The 17,077-nt window shown below is 56.1% G+C and overlaps 3 protein-coding genes across 9 annotated transcripts; 2 read left to right on the top strand and 1 right to left on the bottom strand.

Moving 5' to 3' along the window:
• Positions 1-63: 63 nt before the first annotated feature.
• RGL2 (ral guanine nucleotide dissociation stimulator like 2) lies at positions 64-7,496 on the top strand. Of its 4 annotated transcripts, none has more exons than XM_082414978.1 (18): positions 249-408; positions 634-833; positions 2,105-2,188; positions 2,444-2,622; positions 2,753-2,803; positions 2,893-3,190; positions 3,462-3,713; positions 3,796-3,899; positions 3,993-4,077; positions 4,167-4,235; positions 4,403-4,477; positions 5,099-5,131; positions 5,252-5,373; positions 5,470-5,565; positions 5,648-5,759; positions 5,868-6,158; positions 6,574-6,688; positions 6,797-7,496. In XM_082414978.1, exons 2-18 carry the CDS (start codon positions 675-677, stop codon positions 7,006-7,008), a joined length of 2,337 nt encoding a protein of 778 aa, XP_082271104.1. In that variant the 5' UTR covers positions 249-408; positions 634-674; the 3' UTR covers positions 7,009-7,496. The 4 variants fall into 4 exon arrangements, with proteins under 4 accessions (XP_082271105.1, XP_082271104.1, XP_082271107.1 ...); XM_082414980.1 differs by having other exon boundaries at positions 262-408; positions 634-765; XM_082414979.1 differs by lacking the exon at positions 6,574-6,688 and having other exon boundaries at positions 64-408; positions 6,797-6,927.
• Positions 7,497-8,305: 809 nt separating this feature from the next.
• On the bottom strand, positions 8,306-10,463 carry PFDN6 (prefoldin subunit 6). Of its 4 annotated transcripts, none has more exons than XM_082415007.1 (5): positions 10,344-10,463; positions 9,329-9,407; positions 8,989-9,059; positions 8,783-8,907; positions 8,306-8,534 (listed from the first exon to the last, which is right to left on the bottom strand). In XM_082415007.1, exons 2-5 carry the CDS (start codon positions 9,390-9,392, stop codon positions 8,405-8,407), a joined length of 390 nt encoding a protein of 129 aa, XP_082271133.1. In that variant the 5' UTR covers positions 9,393-9,407; positions 10,344-10,463; the 3' UTR covers positions 8,306-8,404. The 4 variants fall into 4 exon arrangements, with proteins under 4 accessions (XP_082271133.1, XP_082271131.1, XP_082271130.1 ...); XM_082415005.1 differs by having other exon boundaries at positions 9,329-9,474; positions 10,344-10,440; XM_082415004.1 differs by lacking the exon at positions 10,344-10,463 and adding an exon at positions 9,611-9,736 and having other exon boundaries at positions 9,329-9,474.
• On the top strand, positions 9,891-17,033 carry WDR46 (WD repeat domain 46). Its single transcript, XM_082414993.1, has 15 exons — positions 9,891-10,124; positions 10,224-10,436; positions 10,534-10,614; positions 10,758-10,870; positions 11,001-11,088; positions 11,215-11,276; positions 11,498-11,602; positions 11,708-11,858; positions 11,984-12,119; positions 12,450-12,549; positions 15,609-15,922; positions 16,068-16,162; positions 16,303-16,398; positions 16,526-16,639; positions 16,753-17,033. Exons 1-15 carry the CDS (start codon positions 10,056-10,058, stop codon positions 16,849-16,851), a joined length of 1,836 nt encoding a protein of 611 aa, XP_082271119.1. The 5' UTR covers positions 9,891-10,055; the 3' UTR covers positions 16,852-17,033.
• Positions 17,034-17,077: the final 44 nt, after the last annotated feature.

The raw sequence follows: 17,077 nt of genomic DNA on the forward strand, positions 1-17,077 counted from the left end.
GAGAGGAATGTCAAATTTGGCTCCTGCCCTTCCCCGGGGGCTGGAGACTGAAATCTTTATACCAGTTCACGGCGGGCGACTTGGGTTCCAGGATCCCCGAGTCCGGGGGGCCCGAGGACAGCGGAGCTGGAGACCCGGGCTCCTGGGTCCCGGCCCCTGAGTGTCCAGCGCTCCTCTCGTCCGCGGCCCTGGCTCCTGTCCTCACTTCCTTCCCTTTTTGGCTCCTGCTCTCGGAGCGGGCGGACGTGGGGGGGAGCGGAAAGGGCGGGAGGGCCCGGGAGTCTGGCGAGGGTACAAGGGGGTGCGGAAAAGCCGGGGAAGGGACTCGGTCCGGGAACTTGATCAGGGGCCGGAGACCTACGGGAACAGCGGCCCGGGACCCGCGCTGCCCCCGCCCCTCCTGAGCAGGTCAGAGCCAGAGCACCCTGTGACCCTGCCCGTTCCCGTACTCGTGACCCCCTCATCCCCAAAATGCAAGGCCCCCCATATTTCACCCCTGTATCCCTCCTTCCCCCCCGCCCAGCCTCCCTGCAGGACTCCCATCCGGTTACCTAGAACCCACCCGCTTACCTCCCCTCCGGATCCCCCTCGCCCACCTGACTCTCCACCTGCCCCCCTCCTGTCTCTCCCCAGGCGCCCCCATGGCCCGACCCCGCTGATTCCTTCACTCGGCCATGCTCCCGCGGCCCCTGCGGCTGTTTTGGGACACGAGCCCCCCCGGGGGAGTCGTGCTGAGCAGCTTCCGGAGTCGAGACCCCGAAGAGGGTGGGGGCCCAGGTGGCCGGGGCGTGGGCGGGGGGCAGGAGGAGGAGGAGGAGGAGGAAGACGACGAGGTGAGACGCGGGAGGTGGGAGGTAGGGGGCGTGTATATTTCAGAGACTCTCCACCTTTCGGTGTCTGTGTCCCTTCATCTCTTCCTGCCTCAGCTACTTCCGCGCCTCTCGCTGGTGTCTGCCTGTCTCCCCGCTGCGGGGAGCCCCGGTGTTTCTGTGGTTCTGTGCCGCAGTGTGACTCAGGACCTGCCCGCAGGAACCTGCCCTGTTCCTGCCAGGAGCGTCTGTCTGGCTGTCCTGCGGGTCTCTGGCCCTCTCCGCCTGTGCCCGAGTGTGCCCGTCTCTCTGGGCTTGGTGTCTAGGTCCCTGTCTCCTTCCCTGTTTTTGTTTGGCGGGGAGGGGTTTGTTTCCACAGTAACCCGCTCCTCTGATTCCGGGACTGGGGAGGGAACCCTTTGATTTCGTGACCCCTCCCCCCTCTCCTGCCGTGCTCTGGGTGGAGGCGCGAAGCCAAGGTTCTCGGCCCTTGGAGGGACCATCCCGGGCTGAGTGGCGGGTGGTCACCTGCTTTTCCCCGGGACTAATGGCGGTGGCCAGGAGTAGGACTGGGGCCTCGGGAGGCCCCGAAAGTTGGATTTGAGGCCCGGAGGCTTTGGACTCCTGGGTCCAGAGTCTGGGTGAGGGCTGGGTGACTAGCAGGGCTGGTTTTTCGGGATCGGTTGGGGGAGGGGCTGGGTCACATGACACGCTTGAGTCTTCCCCCCACATCATCCCCACTTCCCCTTCTCCTTCCTGTACTGGGATCAGAGCCGCCACCTCGAGGGGGGTCTCCAGGGCTGAGGGACCCGGGGAAAGGGGGCTAAGGGGAAGGACTAACTCTTTGGGCTTGGTCAGTTCCTGCGGGGGAGGGCGGAGCATGCGGCTGTGCCTGTGACTGAGGTTTCAGCTTCTCAAGGTCTCTGCCTCAGGCTTTCTGCCTCTCTCGCTTCCCGTCTCCTATCCTTTGCACCTTGATTCTCCGCTGTTCTGGGGTTCAGCTCTGGGGGGAAGGGGCTACAGCGGTCTCCAGGACCAGGGTTCCTGCATTCCATCCAGCCCCCCACGGCAACCCCCTAGACTCCACCGGGCCCTGAGGCGGCTTGCGGGGGGCTGTCTGGGCCCCAGGGGGGGAGACCTGGGGTCACCAGTCCCCCCCACCCCTCGTACTCGCTGGTACTGTCCCCCGCCGCAACAGGTGAGGGGTACAGAGGGAGGAGTAGGGCCTGGGGCTGAGGGTTGGGCAGTGGGGTATGGTGTGGAACTGTCTGACCTCCCCTTCCTTGCTCCTCCAGGCCCCTGTGTCTGTCTGGGACGAGGAGGAGGATGGTGCCACCTTTACTGTCACAAGTCGCCAGTATCGGCCTGTTGATCCCTTGGTGAGATCATAACTTTGACTTCTCACCTCTGACCCTCCACCTCCCAGTTCCCCTTCCTCCGGCCAACTTTCTGGCCAGAGTGCCAGGTTGGAAGTTTGCAGACCGGACTCTGCTCTGTGACTTAGGTCAAGTCTCTTGCCCTCTCTGAATCTTAATACAGTGAGCCTGGATCATCTCCTAGGTCTGGGATTTCTCCCAGATATCTAGGGGCAGAGTTGAAAAAAGGGTCAGTGACTGGCCCTCTGTCTCCCCCAGGCCCCGAGGCCTCCCCCGCATTCCTCCCGGAGGCTCCGAGCTGGCACTCTGGAGGCCCTGGTCAGACACCTGCTGGACGCCCGGACATCAGGGACTGACGTGACCTTCACGGCAGCCTTCCTGGCTACTCACCGGGCCTTCACCTCCACGCCTGCCCTGCTAGGGCTTATGGCTGACAGGTCAGGGTCATAAGGGAGCAAGGGTCATTGACATGTCTGGACTTTCTAAAGCCAGAATATCCCGCCCAAATAGTCAAAGCCACTAGCATTTTGGAAAAAATGGACAGATAGAATCTCTTCCACTCCCCAGGCTGGAAGCCCTTGAATCTCATCCTACAGATGAGCTAGAGAGGACAAAAGGGTGAGTGACCCCTGATTCTTAACCTCACAGTTCCCTCCGCCCAGGCTGCAGCCTGACATCTGACCCCTGGCGGATTCCACTTCTCCCAGGGTAGCCATCTCTGTATTGTCAACCTGGCTGGCCTCTCACCCTGAGGATTTTGGCTCTGAGGTCAAGGGTCAGATTGACCGGCTTGAGAGCTTCTTGCTTCGGACAGGGTATGCAGCAGGGGAGGGTGTTGGGGGGGGCGGCGCTGACCTCATCCGCAACCTCCGGTCCCGGGTGGACCCCCAGACCCCCGAACTTCCTAAACCCCTGGCCCTCCCCGGCGATCCCCCTGCTGACCCCACGGATGTCCTGGTGTTCCTCGCTGACCACTTGGCCGAACAGCTGACCCTGCTAGATGCGGTGAGACCTTGACCTCTGACCCCCCCTGCCCCCTGCCCCCTACTAACCTGTCCCTGACTCCAGATCCTTACCGTGCTTCCAATCCTTCCTGATCCAGCTCCCAGTCTCCTCCGTCCACCCAGTTTTGACCTTGCCCCCTTTCCTCTTGATTGTTGCCCTTCAAACCCTGTGCCCCTCTGGTTCCTTGGCCACCTGAGATCCTCACACCCCCGATATTGGAAGACTGACCTCACTTGGCTACAAACTTTAACCTCTAACCTCCGCCCCACAGGAGCTATTTCTCAATCTGGTACCCTCTCAGTGCCTGGGGGGCCTGTGGGGTCACAGAGACCGGCCAGGACATTCCCACCTCTGCCCATCTGTCCGGGCTACTGTCATACAGTTCAACAAGGTGGCAGGGGCAGTGGTCAGCTCTGTCCTGGGGGCTACCTCAACCGGAGAGGGGCCTGGGGAGGTGACCATACGGCCACTCCGTCCCCCACAGAGGGCCCGGCTGCTGGAGAAGTGGATCCGTGTGGCAGAGGTAGGAGAGAGGCTCGGCCCTACTGGGGACTGTGGTGTGGAAAGAGGCCCACAGCTGCAGCCCCCTCTTGTGAACCCCACAGGAGTGCCGTCTGCTCCGAAACTTCTCTTCAGTGTATGCTGTGGTGTCGGCCCTGCAATCCAGCCCCATCCACAGGCTTCGGGCAGCCTGGGGGGAAGCAGCCAGGTGGGGAGGATGGGGCACTGGAGCCGGGTAAGGGCTGGGAGGGGGGCAACTGAGCCAGGCCCCTCCTCAAGGCCACTGCCCCCTGCTCCCCAGGGACAGCCTCAGAGTCTTTTCCAGCCTCTGCCAGATTTTCTCCGAGGAGGATAATTATTCCCAGAGCCGGGAGCTCCTCCTGCAGGTGAGGCCTGTTCCCAGCATTCCCAGACATCCCCCCCCACCCCCCCCCACCCCCCCCACCCCCATGTCTCCTTGTTCTGTCACCACCAGGAGGTGAAGCTGCAGCCTTCTCTGGAGCCAAATTCCAAGAAGTCCCCGAGGTCTGGCTCCCGGGGTGGGGTGAGTGACTAACTGGGGGTGGAAGCAGTCTGAGGGATGGAAGAGGAGGCACAGCAGGGTGAGGAGAATTCAACTTGTTCTCTGAGGCAATGGGATAGGAAAGTGCGGAGGGATGGAGAGCCCTTGGATCAATGGCAGGGGTGACTGACTCTTACCTCTGATCTCAGGGTGTGGTCCCATACCTTGGCACCTTCTTGAAGGACCTCGTGATGCTGGACGCAGCCTCCAAGGATGAGCTGGAGGTCAGTGGTGTGTGTGTGTGTGTGTGTGTGTGTGTGTGTGTGTGTGTGTGTGTGTGTGTGTGTGTGTGTGTGTGTGTGTGTGTGTGTGTGTGTGTGTGTGTGTGTGTGTGCATTGCGATAATGGAATGAGTAGGCCTCAGGGTCAGACAGACCTCCTTCCAGAAGGGGCTGCAAGGCAGAAGCACTGCCAGGACTCTGTTACTTCGGCAAGTTTGCTTAACCTCCCTGTGCCTTAGTGATCTGTAAATGGGAAACTAGTGACGTATCTACATCAACCTTTTATTATGAGAGTTAAATCAATTAATGTTTGGCGAGTGCTCAGAACATGCCTGAGATGTAAGCATATATAGGTAGTTTGCTAAATAAACCAATACTGGGATCTTGGGCAAGTTCCTTATCTTTTCTGAGCTCTAATTTTCTCAACTGTAAAGTGGACACAATTTTGACCCGTGATGTTCTATTTAAAGGGTAAGGTAGGGGGCTTAGGGCATGATGGATGAGAGGGGGAGGAGGGGGAGGGCCGGAGGAGTCAGAGAGGCCGAGTGAAGTGAGTGTTTGGGAGAGGGCATGTTCTCTCTGTGGCCGGGTTGGGACCCTCACCCCACCCCTTTATCCTTGCAGAACGGATACATCAATTTTGACAAGCGGAGGAAGGTGAGGGGAGCACTTGGGCTGGATGCTAGCTGTCCCTAGCCACATCCCAGGAAGGGGAGAGGAGGGCAAAGTCAGGGGTCCCTGAATTTTGGTGCCTGCAATCTGTGGGCTCCTTCCTAGGAGTTTGCTGTCCTTTCTGAGCTGAGGCAGCTCCAGAACAAATGTTGTGGCTATGACCTCCAACCTGACCCCGATATCCAGCGGTGGCTACAGGGGCTCCGGCCACTGACAGAGGCCCAGAGGTGACTGGCTGGGTGCGGTTGGGACTCCAGGGCTCAGGCTGGGCGTGGGGGTCAGTGTGTCACGCATTGACCTCTGCCCATTGCCCCCGTCCCCAGCCATCAAGTGTCCTGTGAGGTGGAGCCATCCAGTACCAGTGACCCTCCTGCCCCGCGGGTGCTTCGGCCAACGCTGGTCATCTCACAGTGGACAGAGTGAGGGAGTCAGTGGTTGGAGGGTGGTCTCTTGGGGACTTGTCCTTCTCCCTCTGACCTTCCCAATGTCCTGCCACTCCAGGGTGCTGGGTTCTGTTGGAGGTCCCACACCCCTTGTCTCCTGGGACTGGCCCAGTGTGGGGGCAGAGGAGGTGCCTGGAACCCCCGCTCCACTGCTGACCCGGCTGGCCCAGGTGAGCTCCGCTCCTGACCTCTGGTCTCAACACTGACCCTGACTTCGTGAATCTTTCTCCCTTGACCTCCCTGCCTTCGTGCCAGTTCCCTGTGTCGTTTGTCCCCAGCACATGAAGTGGCCGTCTGTCTCATCTCTGGACTCCGCCCTGGAAAGCACTCCAGCCCTGCAGAGTCCCGCTGACCCCAGCCACCTCTCTCCCCCCGCTTCCTCCCCGAGGCCTTCTCGAGGTCACCGCCGCTCAGCCTCCTGTGGCTCCCCGCTCAGTGGGGGTGCAGAAGGGGCCTCCAGGGGGGCTGGATATGGGGGAGGGGGGCCTGGGCCAGGGTCCTCTGATTGCCGCATCATCCGAGTCCAGATGGAGCTGGGGGAAGACGGCAGTGTCTACAAGAGCATCTTGGTGAGGGAGCTGCGGGCTGGGAGGTGGGGTGAAGGATGGTGCCCCGAGGGACTAGAGATGATGTCTTAGGTGTCAACAGCCAAATGGGAGGATGATTTTACTTTTAATTGACCTTTGGTTTTAGCAACCATGTTTTCTTTTGAAGGTTACTTTGCATTAGCTGGTGCACCTTGAACTTTGGGTGGCTGTATTAGATTTTCAGAACCAACAGCGGTTTCCCCACAGGGAGCAGCCCAGCAACTATGCGGGCTGGCGGATGGAGTACAGGGAGCCACCATGTTGGGTTTCCCTCTTCGCTCGAAAGTTTGGGCGTGGGTAACCTTTTCTGGTTGGGATCACTGCCTAGGGTTGGAAAAATGGAAAGCACAGGTCATCATGGCCAACTGATTGTTCTTTTGGTCTGCTGTCCTGCCAGGTGACAAGCCAGGACAAGGCTCCAAGTGTCATCAGTCGTGTCCTTAAGAAAAACAATCGTGATTCTGCGGTGGCTTCAGAGTATGAGCTAGTGCAGCTGCTCCCAGGGGAGCGAGGTCAGAGGCTGGGAGGGCAGACAGACTCTGGAGGAGAGTGCATCCACATCCGGGGGGTTGTGCGGGGAATGACTGTGTTTGTGCTTGACACCCTTTCTGAACCTACAGAGCTGACCATCCCCCCCTCGGCTAACGTCTTCTACGCTATGGATGGAGCTTCACTCGATTTCCTCCTGCGGCAGCGGCGACGGCCCTCCACTGCTACACTGGGCCGCGCCAGTGGCCCTTCTGCCTTGGGAACTCCCCCAAGTGAGGGAGGAGGGGGTTCTTTTCCCAGGATCAAGGCCACAGGGAGGAAGATTGCCCGAGCACTGTTCTGAGGAGGAAGCCCTGTTGGCTCCTAGAACTCATGGTGGCAGTGCCAGATGTGGGGAGCCATCCTGAATGGTGGCAGTTGCCGCACTGGGAAAAAATCCAGAAGGACGGCCAACCACCCTGGGGCAGTGAAGCGCCACTGGTTTACCAGACAGCCGAGATCCAGCCCTATGGGAACTGGTAATCTTGGTACCCAAGACGGATACCTGTGTATAGCTTCCCACTTTCCATGAATGCAGCACACAGCTAGTGCTGGGAAAAGGATCCGTTTCTGATTCCTGGCCACATCCTAGCATGCTAAGGGCCAAGGAAAGGCCTGGAAGTAGGGGGAAAGGAAAGGCCTGGAAGTAGGGGGAAAGGAAAAGCCTAGAGGCTCTGAGCCCCAGGGGAAGGGAATGGTAAAAAAAAGGTTCTAGTAGGAGTTCCTCTTCCTACTCTGGGGGTTCCTGTCACTGTGACAACACTAATAAACCAAAACACTACCTGAACTCTACTCCCGTCCTTGCAGTGTGTACGAACTAGCTGCTCGGAGTGGGGGTGGGGAGCTGGCTGAAGGTAGACACCATGGAAAAAGAGGGGCCCAATGTTCTCTATCCATGAAGAGCTGGAAGCAAGAACTTGGTGGAAACGGTTTCCTCAGAATGGTTTGTTCCTCCCCAGCAACCTCGCCATCCCTGGTCCCTTTATTTGCTCTTACATTTTTCTCCTCAGTTGCTACAAACTCATGTCAAGTACTAGCCATCCCAATTAAAGTGATCAGCATGAAGAACACCCCTGGCTCTGAATTTGTAAGAAACAATTTTAGGACAAAGAAATGGAAGAACAACTTTGTGGACAATGTATAAACTGGGAGACCTTACAATATTACAATGCATTATGTGCTGGGGCTTGAAATCAGTTTAAGCTACACTCAAATTCTAGGAAGAAAGAGACTAAAAAGAACTAATATGCCAGGGCTATTTTGAGGATGACAAGAAATCATAGCAAAGGAGGGTCACCATGTTTCATTCTGGGGTTAGAGAATTGTGAGTTCTTCAGTAAACTCACTTTCCCTAAAATCATTGCGTTGTAAATGCCCTTTTCATGTTTCCAACCAAGATAAGGAAGAGTTAAGGGTTCCACATACAGGCAAGAATTAGGTTTGAGACATTTCGGATTTTAGTCTCAAGAAAGAAGGATTACTCTGCCACACAGAGATTCCAGTGCAAGGATCTGGACCTGAGAGAGTAATGCAGGTGATAAACATATAAGATGGAAGGGACCAGGAGAATGGATGCAGACAATTATGACAGAAGCGGCTGGTCAGAAAAAGGCCAGGTATTTTCACATTTTATTAGCTACAGTATAGACCCTAGAGCTGCCTCATTTCCTCCCCTCCCCCCCACCCCCACCAGGACAGGGTCAGACCTTCCCAGGAGCCCCCGCTTTTGCTGCCTGGGCCCGCTGGAACTCCTGCTGCAGCTGAGCAAGGGTCTCTCTCTGTTGCTCTGACTGTCGCTCTAGGTCCCGGAGCTGGGATTCGTATCGCTTACTGAGGAAAGGCAAAAAAGCAAGTAAGGAAAAATTAGTGAGAGTTACTGTTGAGGGTGCTGAAAGCAAGAAGGAGATTGGTGGAAAACTTGAGATCTAAGGGGAGGATTGAGAAGAGGAGTTACAAGGGAAGGGTTGGAGGAACTGGACAATTGGAGGCTAACTCTGGAGAGCGACTCTACAATGGTTCCTCAACACCTTTATCCCAACGCATCAGGTACCTCACAGGGGGGTGAAATAAAGACTCACATCTCAGCCGTGATGTAGTCAAGCCTTTTCCCCACTGTGGCCCGAGCTTCCCCCAGCTCCTGTTTGACCAGCACGGGACCCAGAAGTTTAAAGACCATATTGGATCCATCCAGCAGGGCCAGTTCCTGATGGAGGGGTGGGACATATATGATCAGAATTACTGCCAGGACAGGTCCCTCCTCACCCCGTAAGTCCCAGTCTCTCACCTCTTTCACGATATTATTTTCTGTTAGTTGTGCCTCTAGTTTCTGCCTCCCTGACATGGATTTACTCAAATCTGGCAGGTGGGAGGAAAGACGTTATTAGACACACCACATGCGCCACCCGACCCCCAAAATCCTGATGAGAAAAAGATGCAGTTGAGGAAGTAGGCCAAGGACGGGGCAGCGAGTCAGTGGATGGTAAGAGTATAGAGGTGGGGATGGAACCGCACGCTGGGGCCGGGAGTAGGGGGGTGGGGTGGGGGCAGGGCAGAACACATTGTCTGGGTATGGCTTTGGGTTGTGAGGGAATTGGGGCGAGGCCACACCGACCCTGCTCCCTTACCCTTCTGTAGCTGTTGATATTTCTCAACTTCTCCCTGTAGCTTCTTCTGGATTAGCTCAGCCATGGCGGGGACGAAAGCCTGCGGGGAGCGGGAGCGGGGCGCTGGGTCTCACACGCTGGAAGGTACCCGAGCTCCCTTTTCTGGCCTGCGGAAATGACAGCCCTCCTGACAGGCAGCCTCTCGGGACACTGCAGTCTCTCCGGGTCCGGAATATCTGCTCCACCCCGGTGGCGGGTGAAACAGGACCCCAAACCCCTCAACCGAAACCCTGGCCCACTCACGTTCTCCCTTCAATATTGGTAAACCCGGAAGTAAACAACGAATGCCGGGAAAAGACAGCGCCGGAAGCTTTCGTCTGACGCATGCCGGGAAATGTAGTTCTAACATGTTTAATGAGCGGCATTCCGCTGAAAAGACTGGATTTGTAAGGTTTTAGGCAAGATGGGGAAACCAAGCTGGAAAAAGAAACTGCACGGTTGCTTGGGTCCTGGCCCTGGACAGCCTCTCTTTCATTACTCGGGCATAAGCTGCTGCACGGGAGGGCGGGGCCAAGGCCCGCGGAGGCCCTCAGTGGCGAGCGCGCCCTCAGTCAAGATGGCGCCTAGAAGGCCTTAGACCTGGGGCGGCGCTGATTGGATGAGGGTCGGAGAACTTCCGGGAGTTCTCCATCCGATTGTGGGACAGCTGAGAGGAGTTTGCACGTGTATCGTGGTTCGAGTGGACTAGATGGAGACGGTCCCCAAGCCCGGCAGTCGTGTCCCGCCCAAGAAAGACAAACTTCAGGGCAAGAAGAAGGTAGTGACCTCCTTGGGGTGGAAGGGAAGTTTTTAGCTGCGGGGTTGGAGGGGCGGGGCGAGGGGCAGCGGACTATCGGGGATCCTGATCTGCCGGCAGAAACCGCGGCGATACTGGGAGGAGGAGACCACTCCGACCGCTGCCGAAGCTTCTCCAGGTCCCCCTCGTAAACGGAAGAGGAATCGAGAGCTCCGCCCCCAGAAGCCAAAGAACACTCACAGCACAAAGAAGTCTCGGATTTCCAAGAAGCACCAGGTCCCGAAGAAACCACGGGAACGGAGGAGTCCAGGGCCTCAGCGGAGTTTGTCTGGGGTGAGCCTGGGACCTGATAGGGTGGCAAGGCAAGTCGCCTTGTGCTTGAGGGTACGAGGGTTGAGCCTGTTTCCTAATTGCCTCCTGCCTGCCCCAGGCCCAGGACCCATTTGCAGGCCCCGCCCCCGTCCCTGTGGAGGTGGTTCAGAAGTTCTGTCGCATTGACAAATCCAAAAAGGTGAGGACCAGTCGGAGAGTGGGGAGGGGTTGCAGGCAGGGAGTGTCTGGGTGAGTTGGATGGAGGCGGGGCCAGGTGGCTCTCCGGTGACCCCCATATCCCTTGGTTCTTTTCCCACTCTTTCTCCACCAACGATGTTGTAGCTGCCACGTTCTGAGACCAAAATCCGGAGCCGACTTGAGGCGGCTGAAGCTCAAGAAGAGGAAATAAGTGTCAAAGCTGCTCGTTCTGAGCTGCTGCTTGCTGAGGAACCTGGGTGAGTTCATTAGGACCCTAATGTGGGCCTCCCCAGCCCCTGCTTCATGGGGCTCTCGTTTCTCATTTTTATGTTGGTACACCCACTTCATATTAGGAAGCTTTAATGCACCCCTGATGCTCACTTGCAGGTTTCTGGAAGGAGAGGATGGGGAGGACACAGCAAAGATATGCCAGGCTGATATCGTGGAGGCTGTGGACATTGCAAGTGCAGCCAAAGTGAGCCTGAGGATGGAAAAGGGGCCAGTGGGTTGATGGATGCAGAGTAAGATGGGAGTGGGGACTAGAAAAAAAATTACCAAAGGGAGCCAGTTCTTTCTTTTTTTTCTTTTCTTTCTTTTCTAGCATTTTGACTTGAACTTGAGGCAGTTTGGACCCTACAGGCTTAATTACTCTCGAACTGGGAGGTAAGGAATTCCAGTTACTTCAGTCTTGCCCATCTCAGCCATACCAGTGTGTGTCTGGGTTGTTGATGTGGGGAGGGTCTTGTAATTTGCTTGCATGTGAGGGTGAGCGTGTATGGCAGCATTTCTGCTCTCACCTGGCGAGGAGGAGCTGGCGTGGGGCAGACCTCTGAGCCCAGGTGCCCCCCTGAACTGACACCCTGCCTGTCCTCCAACTACAACAGACACCTGGCTTTCGGAGGGCGCCGGGGTCATGTGGCCTCCCTTGACTGGGTGACAAAGAAGCTCATGTGCGAGATCAATGTCATGGAGGCGGTGCGGGACATCCGGTCAGTGGCCTTGGTCAGCAGCGGTGGGGCTGAGACAGCCTATCCCTGATTGAATGACAGCCAGTGACTCCCTTTCACGTTGTACCGTTACTCCGCTCCTCCCAGGTTTCTGCATTCGGAGGCACTGCTTGCTGTCGCCCAGAACCGCTGGCTTCACATTTACGACAACCAGGGCATCGAGCTCCATTGCATCCGCCGCTGTGACCGCATCACACGGCTTGAGTTCCTGCCTTTCCACTTCCTCCTGGCCACAGCTGTGAGTGGCTGCAGAGCACAGGGACCGGGTGGCAGCCCCTGAGAAGACTGACCATCCTCCCTTGGGGCCCCAGTAGAGGAAGGACAGAGGGCAATCAGGACTCATTTTCTCTCTCTCTCTCTTAGTCAGAGACAGGGTTTCTGACCTACCTGGATGTGTCAGTGGGAAAGATTGTGGCAGCTCTGAATGCTCGGGCTGGTCGGCTCGACGTCATGACTCAGAACCCTTACAACGCCGTCATCCAACTGGGACACAGCAATGGTCGGTCCCTGGGTGAACTTTGACCCTGACCATCCTGTCCTACTTTTCTTTTCTTTTTTCTTTCTTTTTTTTTTTTTTTTGCAGCTTGAGGGATCTTAGTTCTCCGACCAAGGATTGAACTTGGGCCCTCGGCATTGAAAGCTCTGAGTACTAACCACTGGACCGCCAGGGAATGCCCCTGCTTTTCTTCTATATTTGCTTTTAACGGGTCCCTTCAGGTTGCTCCTCTGCTTCCCTCTCTTATTACTTCTTGGCCTTGAGTCCCCATCTTTCCCAGGTTTAATCACCTCAGTGCCCTTTTAGTAACTAAAGTTCTCCTCTGATGCCCAGGGACTGTGTCTTTATGGAGCCCAGCCATGAAGGAGCCACTGGCAAAGATTCTCTGTCACCGTGGTGGGGTCCGGGCTGTGGCAGTAGATTCTACAGGCACGTAAGTCACTTGTTTGGGCCTGAGGTGCTGGGGGGTGAGGGGCAGTGTGTGTGTCACAGCTGGGCAGAAAGGAGTAGAAGGACCACAGACTCTGCAGCCCAGCTGCTTGGGTTTAAATCCTGGTGTTATCCCTGACCAGCCACGTCAGCAAGCATGTTAGGTGACCTCGGTGTACCACACATTGTCCTCACCCTGAGACTGGGGATATGAGTGTCTCGCTCAAGGGCCAGAAGACTTTTTCTGTAAGGAGCCTGATAGTAAGTATTTTAGGCTTTGTTGGCAACGGGGCATAACTGAGTGATTTACGAAGGTCCTTAAATAACAAGAGGAAACAAAGGGTTGCAAATTTTTAAGCAGTGAAATTAGAAAAATAATTGAATGCAATATTTTTATAATACAGGTCTACTCATGAGAAGAATTGGATTCCTGTTTTTGAGAATAACATTTGGCTTAATTGGGGTTGAAAGTTATTGTCCCAAATCATCCAACTCAATTGCAAATGTTTATCTACAGATGCCGATCTGTTGAGAGATTTTGCATATGTTATCTTTGCAAACATCTTTTCGCACAGATAGATGATGAGATGAGTGGTACTTGAAACGCTCTCAAGTGAGATGCTTTACGTGGTGTCAGTCTTGACCACAATACCATGCTGTCTTAGCACAAAAAGCAGCCACAGAACAAGTAATTGAATGAGTGTGACTGTGTCCCAATAAATCTTTATTTGTAGTTGCTGACATTGGAGTTTTCAAATAATTTTCATGTTTCAAAATATATTTCTTTTGATTTTTTTTCCCAACAACTTAAAAATGTAAAAACCATTCCTTATGGCTTGTGGGCTGTACAGAAATAGGTGGTGTGCTGGCTTTGTTGGCTCATGGGCCGTAGTTTGCCAAGCCCGGGGCTTAGCTTAGAAAACTGTTGTAGGCATGAACGTGAGTTAAGGCCTGTAGAGTTGATCATGGTGCCTGGTGGGTAGGGAGCGCTGTGTTTCATCATCTTTGTCAAAGACGATCGTCCTCTTTAGGTCTGGCTGGTGATGTGAAGGGTTGGGGGTGGCAGGTCTGCTTTGAATTTCCGCCTCACGACCACTATGAAGTCCTGACTGCTTTTCCCCTCCAGGGTCCCTCCAAGGTCTGTTTCTCACCCTTCTCGCTGTCTCACAGTTTCTAGCCTCCGGTTCTTCCTCCTTCTTGTGTGTCCTGGGTGTTGATGTCAGAATACTCTTTCCCACATGGCTTTCCTCCTTTTACACCATTGCTCAGGAATCTTCTACATAAAGTATTAACTCCATAACCTTACTTTTAAGTTGTTTGATAGAAAATCAGGAAGAAGAAAAGCCCAGTGGCTACCAACTTATGAAAGCCTGCCAGATGCTCAGGCCTCCTGGGCCCCCCATAGTTGTGTCTCTGTGGACAAGTGTTTTGCTTCTGCCCCTTTTACTCCATGTCTGTGCCAGTCTGGTGCTAGGAGTGTCGGGGGCCCTGTCCTGAGGTCTTCTGCCTTCTGTGGGCCATTGGACCTGAGCTGGACTTGGCCTTCCCCGGGCTGCCTGGGTCAGCTACTCCTGTGCTCAGGGCTCCATCACTTCGTTCACGGAGGTTTGGTCAACAGCCTGACACCAGACAGCTCTGGTCCTTGGTCTTAGGCCCACCCCGGCTTAGCTCTGGTCCTCCTCAGTGGTGCCTCAGACCAGCCACAGGGGCTCCAGAGATGAGGCTGACTGTCGTCCTCAGCTGGCTTTCTGGAAGCTTGCATTAGGACTGGATTGGACTCGCAAAGCTGAGGTGTTTCTCGCAAGTTCAGTAGCGTGGTAGTGTGGCCTTGGATACCCATCTGGCCACTGGGTGGGCATTTGCACAGGGGATCCCAGAGCTGGGTGTGTTTGGGGCAAGAGCCAGCGTGTGCTCCTGAGTTGTTGGCTCAGTGAAGGGTGTGACCCTGTGTCCCAGGAGCCCTCCAGAAGTCCTGGTTTGTGCTGATGGCCTCTCCCTTGGGTGGAGCTGGGCCCTGATTGTCTTGTCAGGACAAGTATCCAGCTGGGCCTATCTTTGGCCCCATCACAGGCCAAGTCTCTGCTCAAGTAGGAACTCCTTCTTAGTGTCTTCCTCCTGGGTTCCCAGCCAAGGCTAAGAGGAGGGTCTTTGGCTTCTGACAAACATACATCCTCTGGCCTGGCTGGTCCCCCTTCAGCCTTCCTGAGGAGCAACTTGAACATCAATAGAAACTCCAACCTCTGCAAGTAAATGACTTGCATGGTCCATGCTTCCTTGAGAGGATTTGGTCACCAACCTTGCCCACCCTCCTTCCAGGGAAGGGGGCGGGGCAGGGCCCTCTAGTGCATCACTTCCTTGCTTCCTAAGGAGGTTTTCTCAGGTCCATGCAGTCTCCACCTTGTGGCCTGTTATTGCCAGAGAGCAGCTTTGGGAACTATATCCCATCCGACCTTCAGGAGCCCCTGCAATTTGTCCCCTCCTGGCCCTCCTGGCCCTATTTCCCACCAGCCCGGAAAACAAACCCCTGCTTCCATCTCCCTGTCTCCACGCTCTGATGTTCATTCATTTGTACCTGTTATACATGCATCTCTGTTTCTTGTGCTTTCTTGAGAATTACCTAGAATGGCTCAAATCCCACGAAGCCCTCCCTGACCACTGCCATGAGCCCTTCCCGCTGCTTACTGATGGGCTGCCTGTGTATGCGGTGGGACCTCACACCTGGGTGTAAATTGTCGTGTGTGTCCTCCCTTTCATTCACGTGTCGTGAGTGGGTAAGAGCAGAGACACTAAAGACACAGGTCTGACTTGAATTCTAGCTCTACCACTCAACCGTGATTTCCTTTCTCTGAGCTAGCTTCAGTTTCTTCTCTGTAAAAGGGAAATGAAGATAGTACAGCTGCGTGACGCCTCACTGAGAGGAGGCGCGTGGGGTGTGTGGTGTGATGGTAGTGATTACTGTCATTGTTGGTCTTCTTCTCCTCAACCAGACCTGATGCCTGGACTTGGCCACAGGCCTGCCCAGTAAGCTCATACTATGGATTAATCACCCCCCCTTGCCCCCAGGCACATGGCCACCTCTGGCCTGGACCACCAGCTGAAGATCTTTGACTTGCGAGGGACGTTCCAGCCTCTGAGCGCTCGGACCCTGCCCCAGGGAGCGGGGCACCTGGCCTTCTCCCAGCGGGGACTGCTGGCTGCAGGAACGGGCGATGTGGTCAACATATGGGCAGGACAGGGCAAGGCCAGCCCGCCGTCCCTGGAGCAGCCCTACCTCACCCACCGGCTCTCGGGCCACGTGCATGGCCTTCAGTTCTGCCCCTTTGAAGATGTGCTGGGAGTGGGGCACAGTGGGGGCATCACCAGCATGCTGGTCCCTGGTGAGTGGGCAGGGCTGGAGCTCTAAGTGGATGACCTCCGGATGGAAGCTGGAGTGGGCCTGACCCTGAGACAGCTGGGGGCCAGGGGCTTGCTCAGGCTGGAGCAGGTTCCTGTTTACAGTTCCGTGCTTCCTCCTCCCTCCAGGGGCTGCTGAGCCCAACTTCGACGGCCTGGAGAGTAACCCATACAGGAGCCGGAAGCAGCGCCAGGAGTGGGAGGTGAAGGCCCTACTGGAGAAGGTGAGGAAGTGGCTGCGTGTGGTTTGGGGCCGGGGGTCTTGGGAAGAGTGGGCTTCAGCGGCGTCTCTGGTTTCCAGCCCTCTTTGGTGTCACCCTCCTGTGGCTCCTTATGCATTCCTGTCCCTCTGTGACACACCCAGGTACCTGCAGAGCTCATTTGTCTGGACCCACGAGCCCTGGCAGAGGTTGATGTCATCTCTCTGGAGCAGGAAAAGAAGGAACGGCTAGAGAGGCTGGTATGGAGCAGGCCCCCGAGGGCCCGGGCCTTCCTCACCCCCACATCCTGTCCCCACCATGTCCTCAGAAGTGCAGTTCCCTGCCTTGGAAGTCTGTTTCAGGTTTCACTCCTGTCCCCTCCCTCAGGGCTACGATCCCGACACCAAGCCTCCCTTCCAGCCAAAGCCAAAGCAGAAGGGCCGCAGCTCCACAGCAAGTCTGGTGAAGAGAAAGAGGAAGGTCATGGATGAGGAACACAGAGTAAGTGAGCACCTGGGGATGGGCCGGGCGGCCTGTGGGCTGTGCCCTCCTGCTTGTACCTTTGGCCTTGCCAGCCTGCCACTTCTCACCTCGCCCCTTTCTCCCCACTCCAGGACAAAGTTCGACAGAGCCTGGAGCAGCAGCTACAGAAGCAAGAGAAGGCCAAGCCCGTGGGGGCCCGGCCATCTGCCCTGGACAGATTTGTGCGCTGAGCCAGGCTCCAGGGGTTCCTGGGAACAACATTCTCTCCCCAAGAGCACCTGTGGGGAATGACCTGTTCCCTGGAATGAGGAGGGAGCAGTGAGCCCCCTCCCCCACAGGGGGTGGAAAGCTGACTCCTGGGGGTGGCGGGGAGAGAGCTTGGTATTAAACAGGAAGGTGGGTTTTTGGATAACATGTCTGGATCATCCCGTGGACCTGTTCCCTTACCATGTCCGG

Source organism: Balaenoptera physalus (assembly GCF_965194825.1).
Source record: "Balaenoptera physalus genome assembly, chromosome: 11".
In the NCBI taxonomy this organism is placed as follows: Eukaryota; Metazoa; Chordata; class Mammalia; order Artiodactyla; family Balaenopteridae; genus Balaenoptera; species Balaenoptera physalus.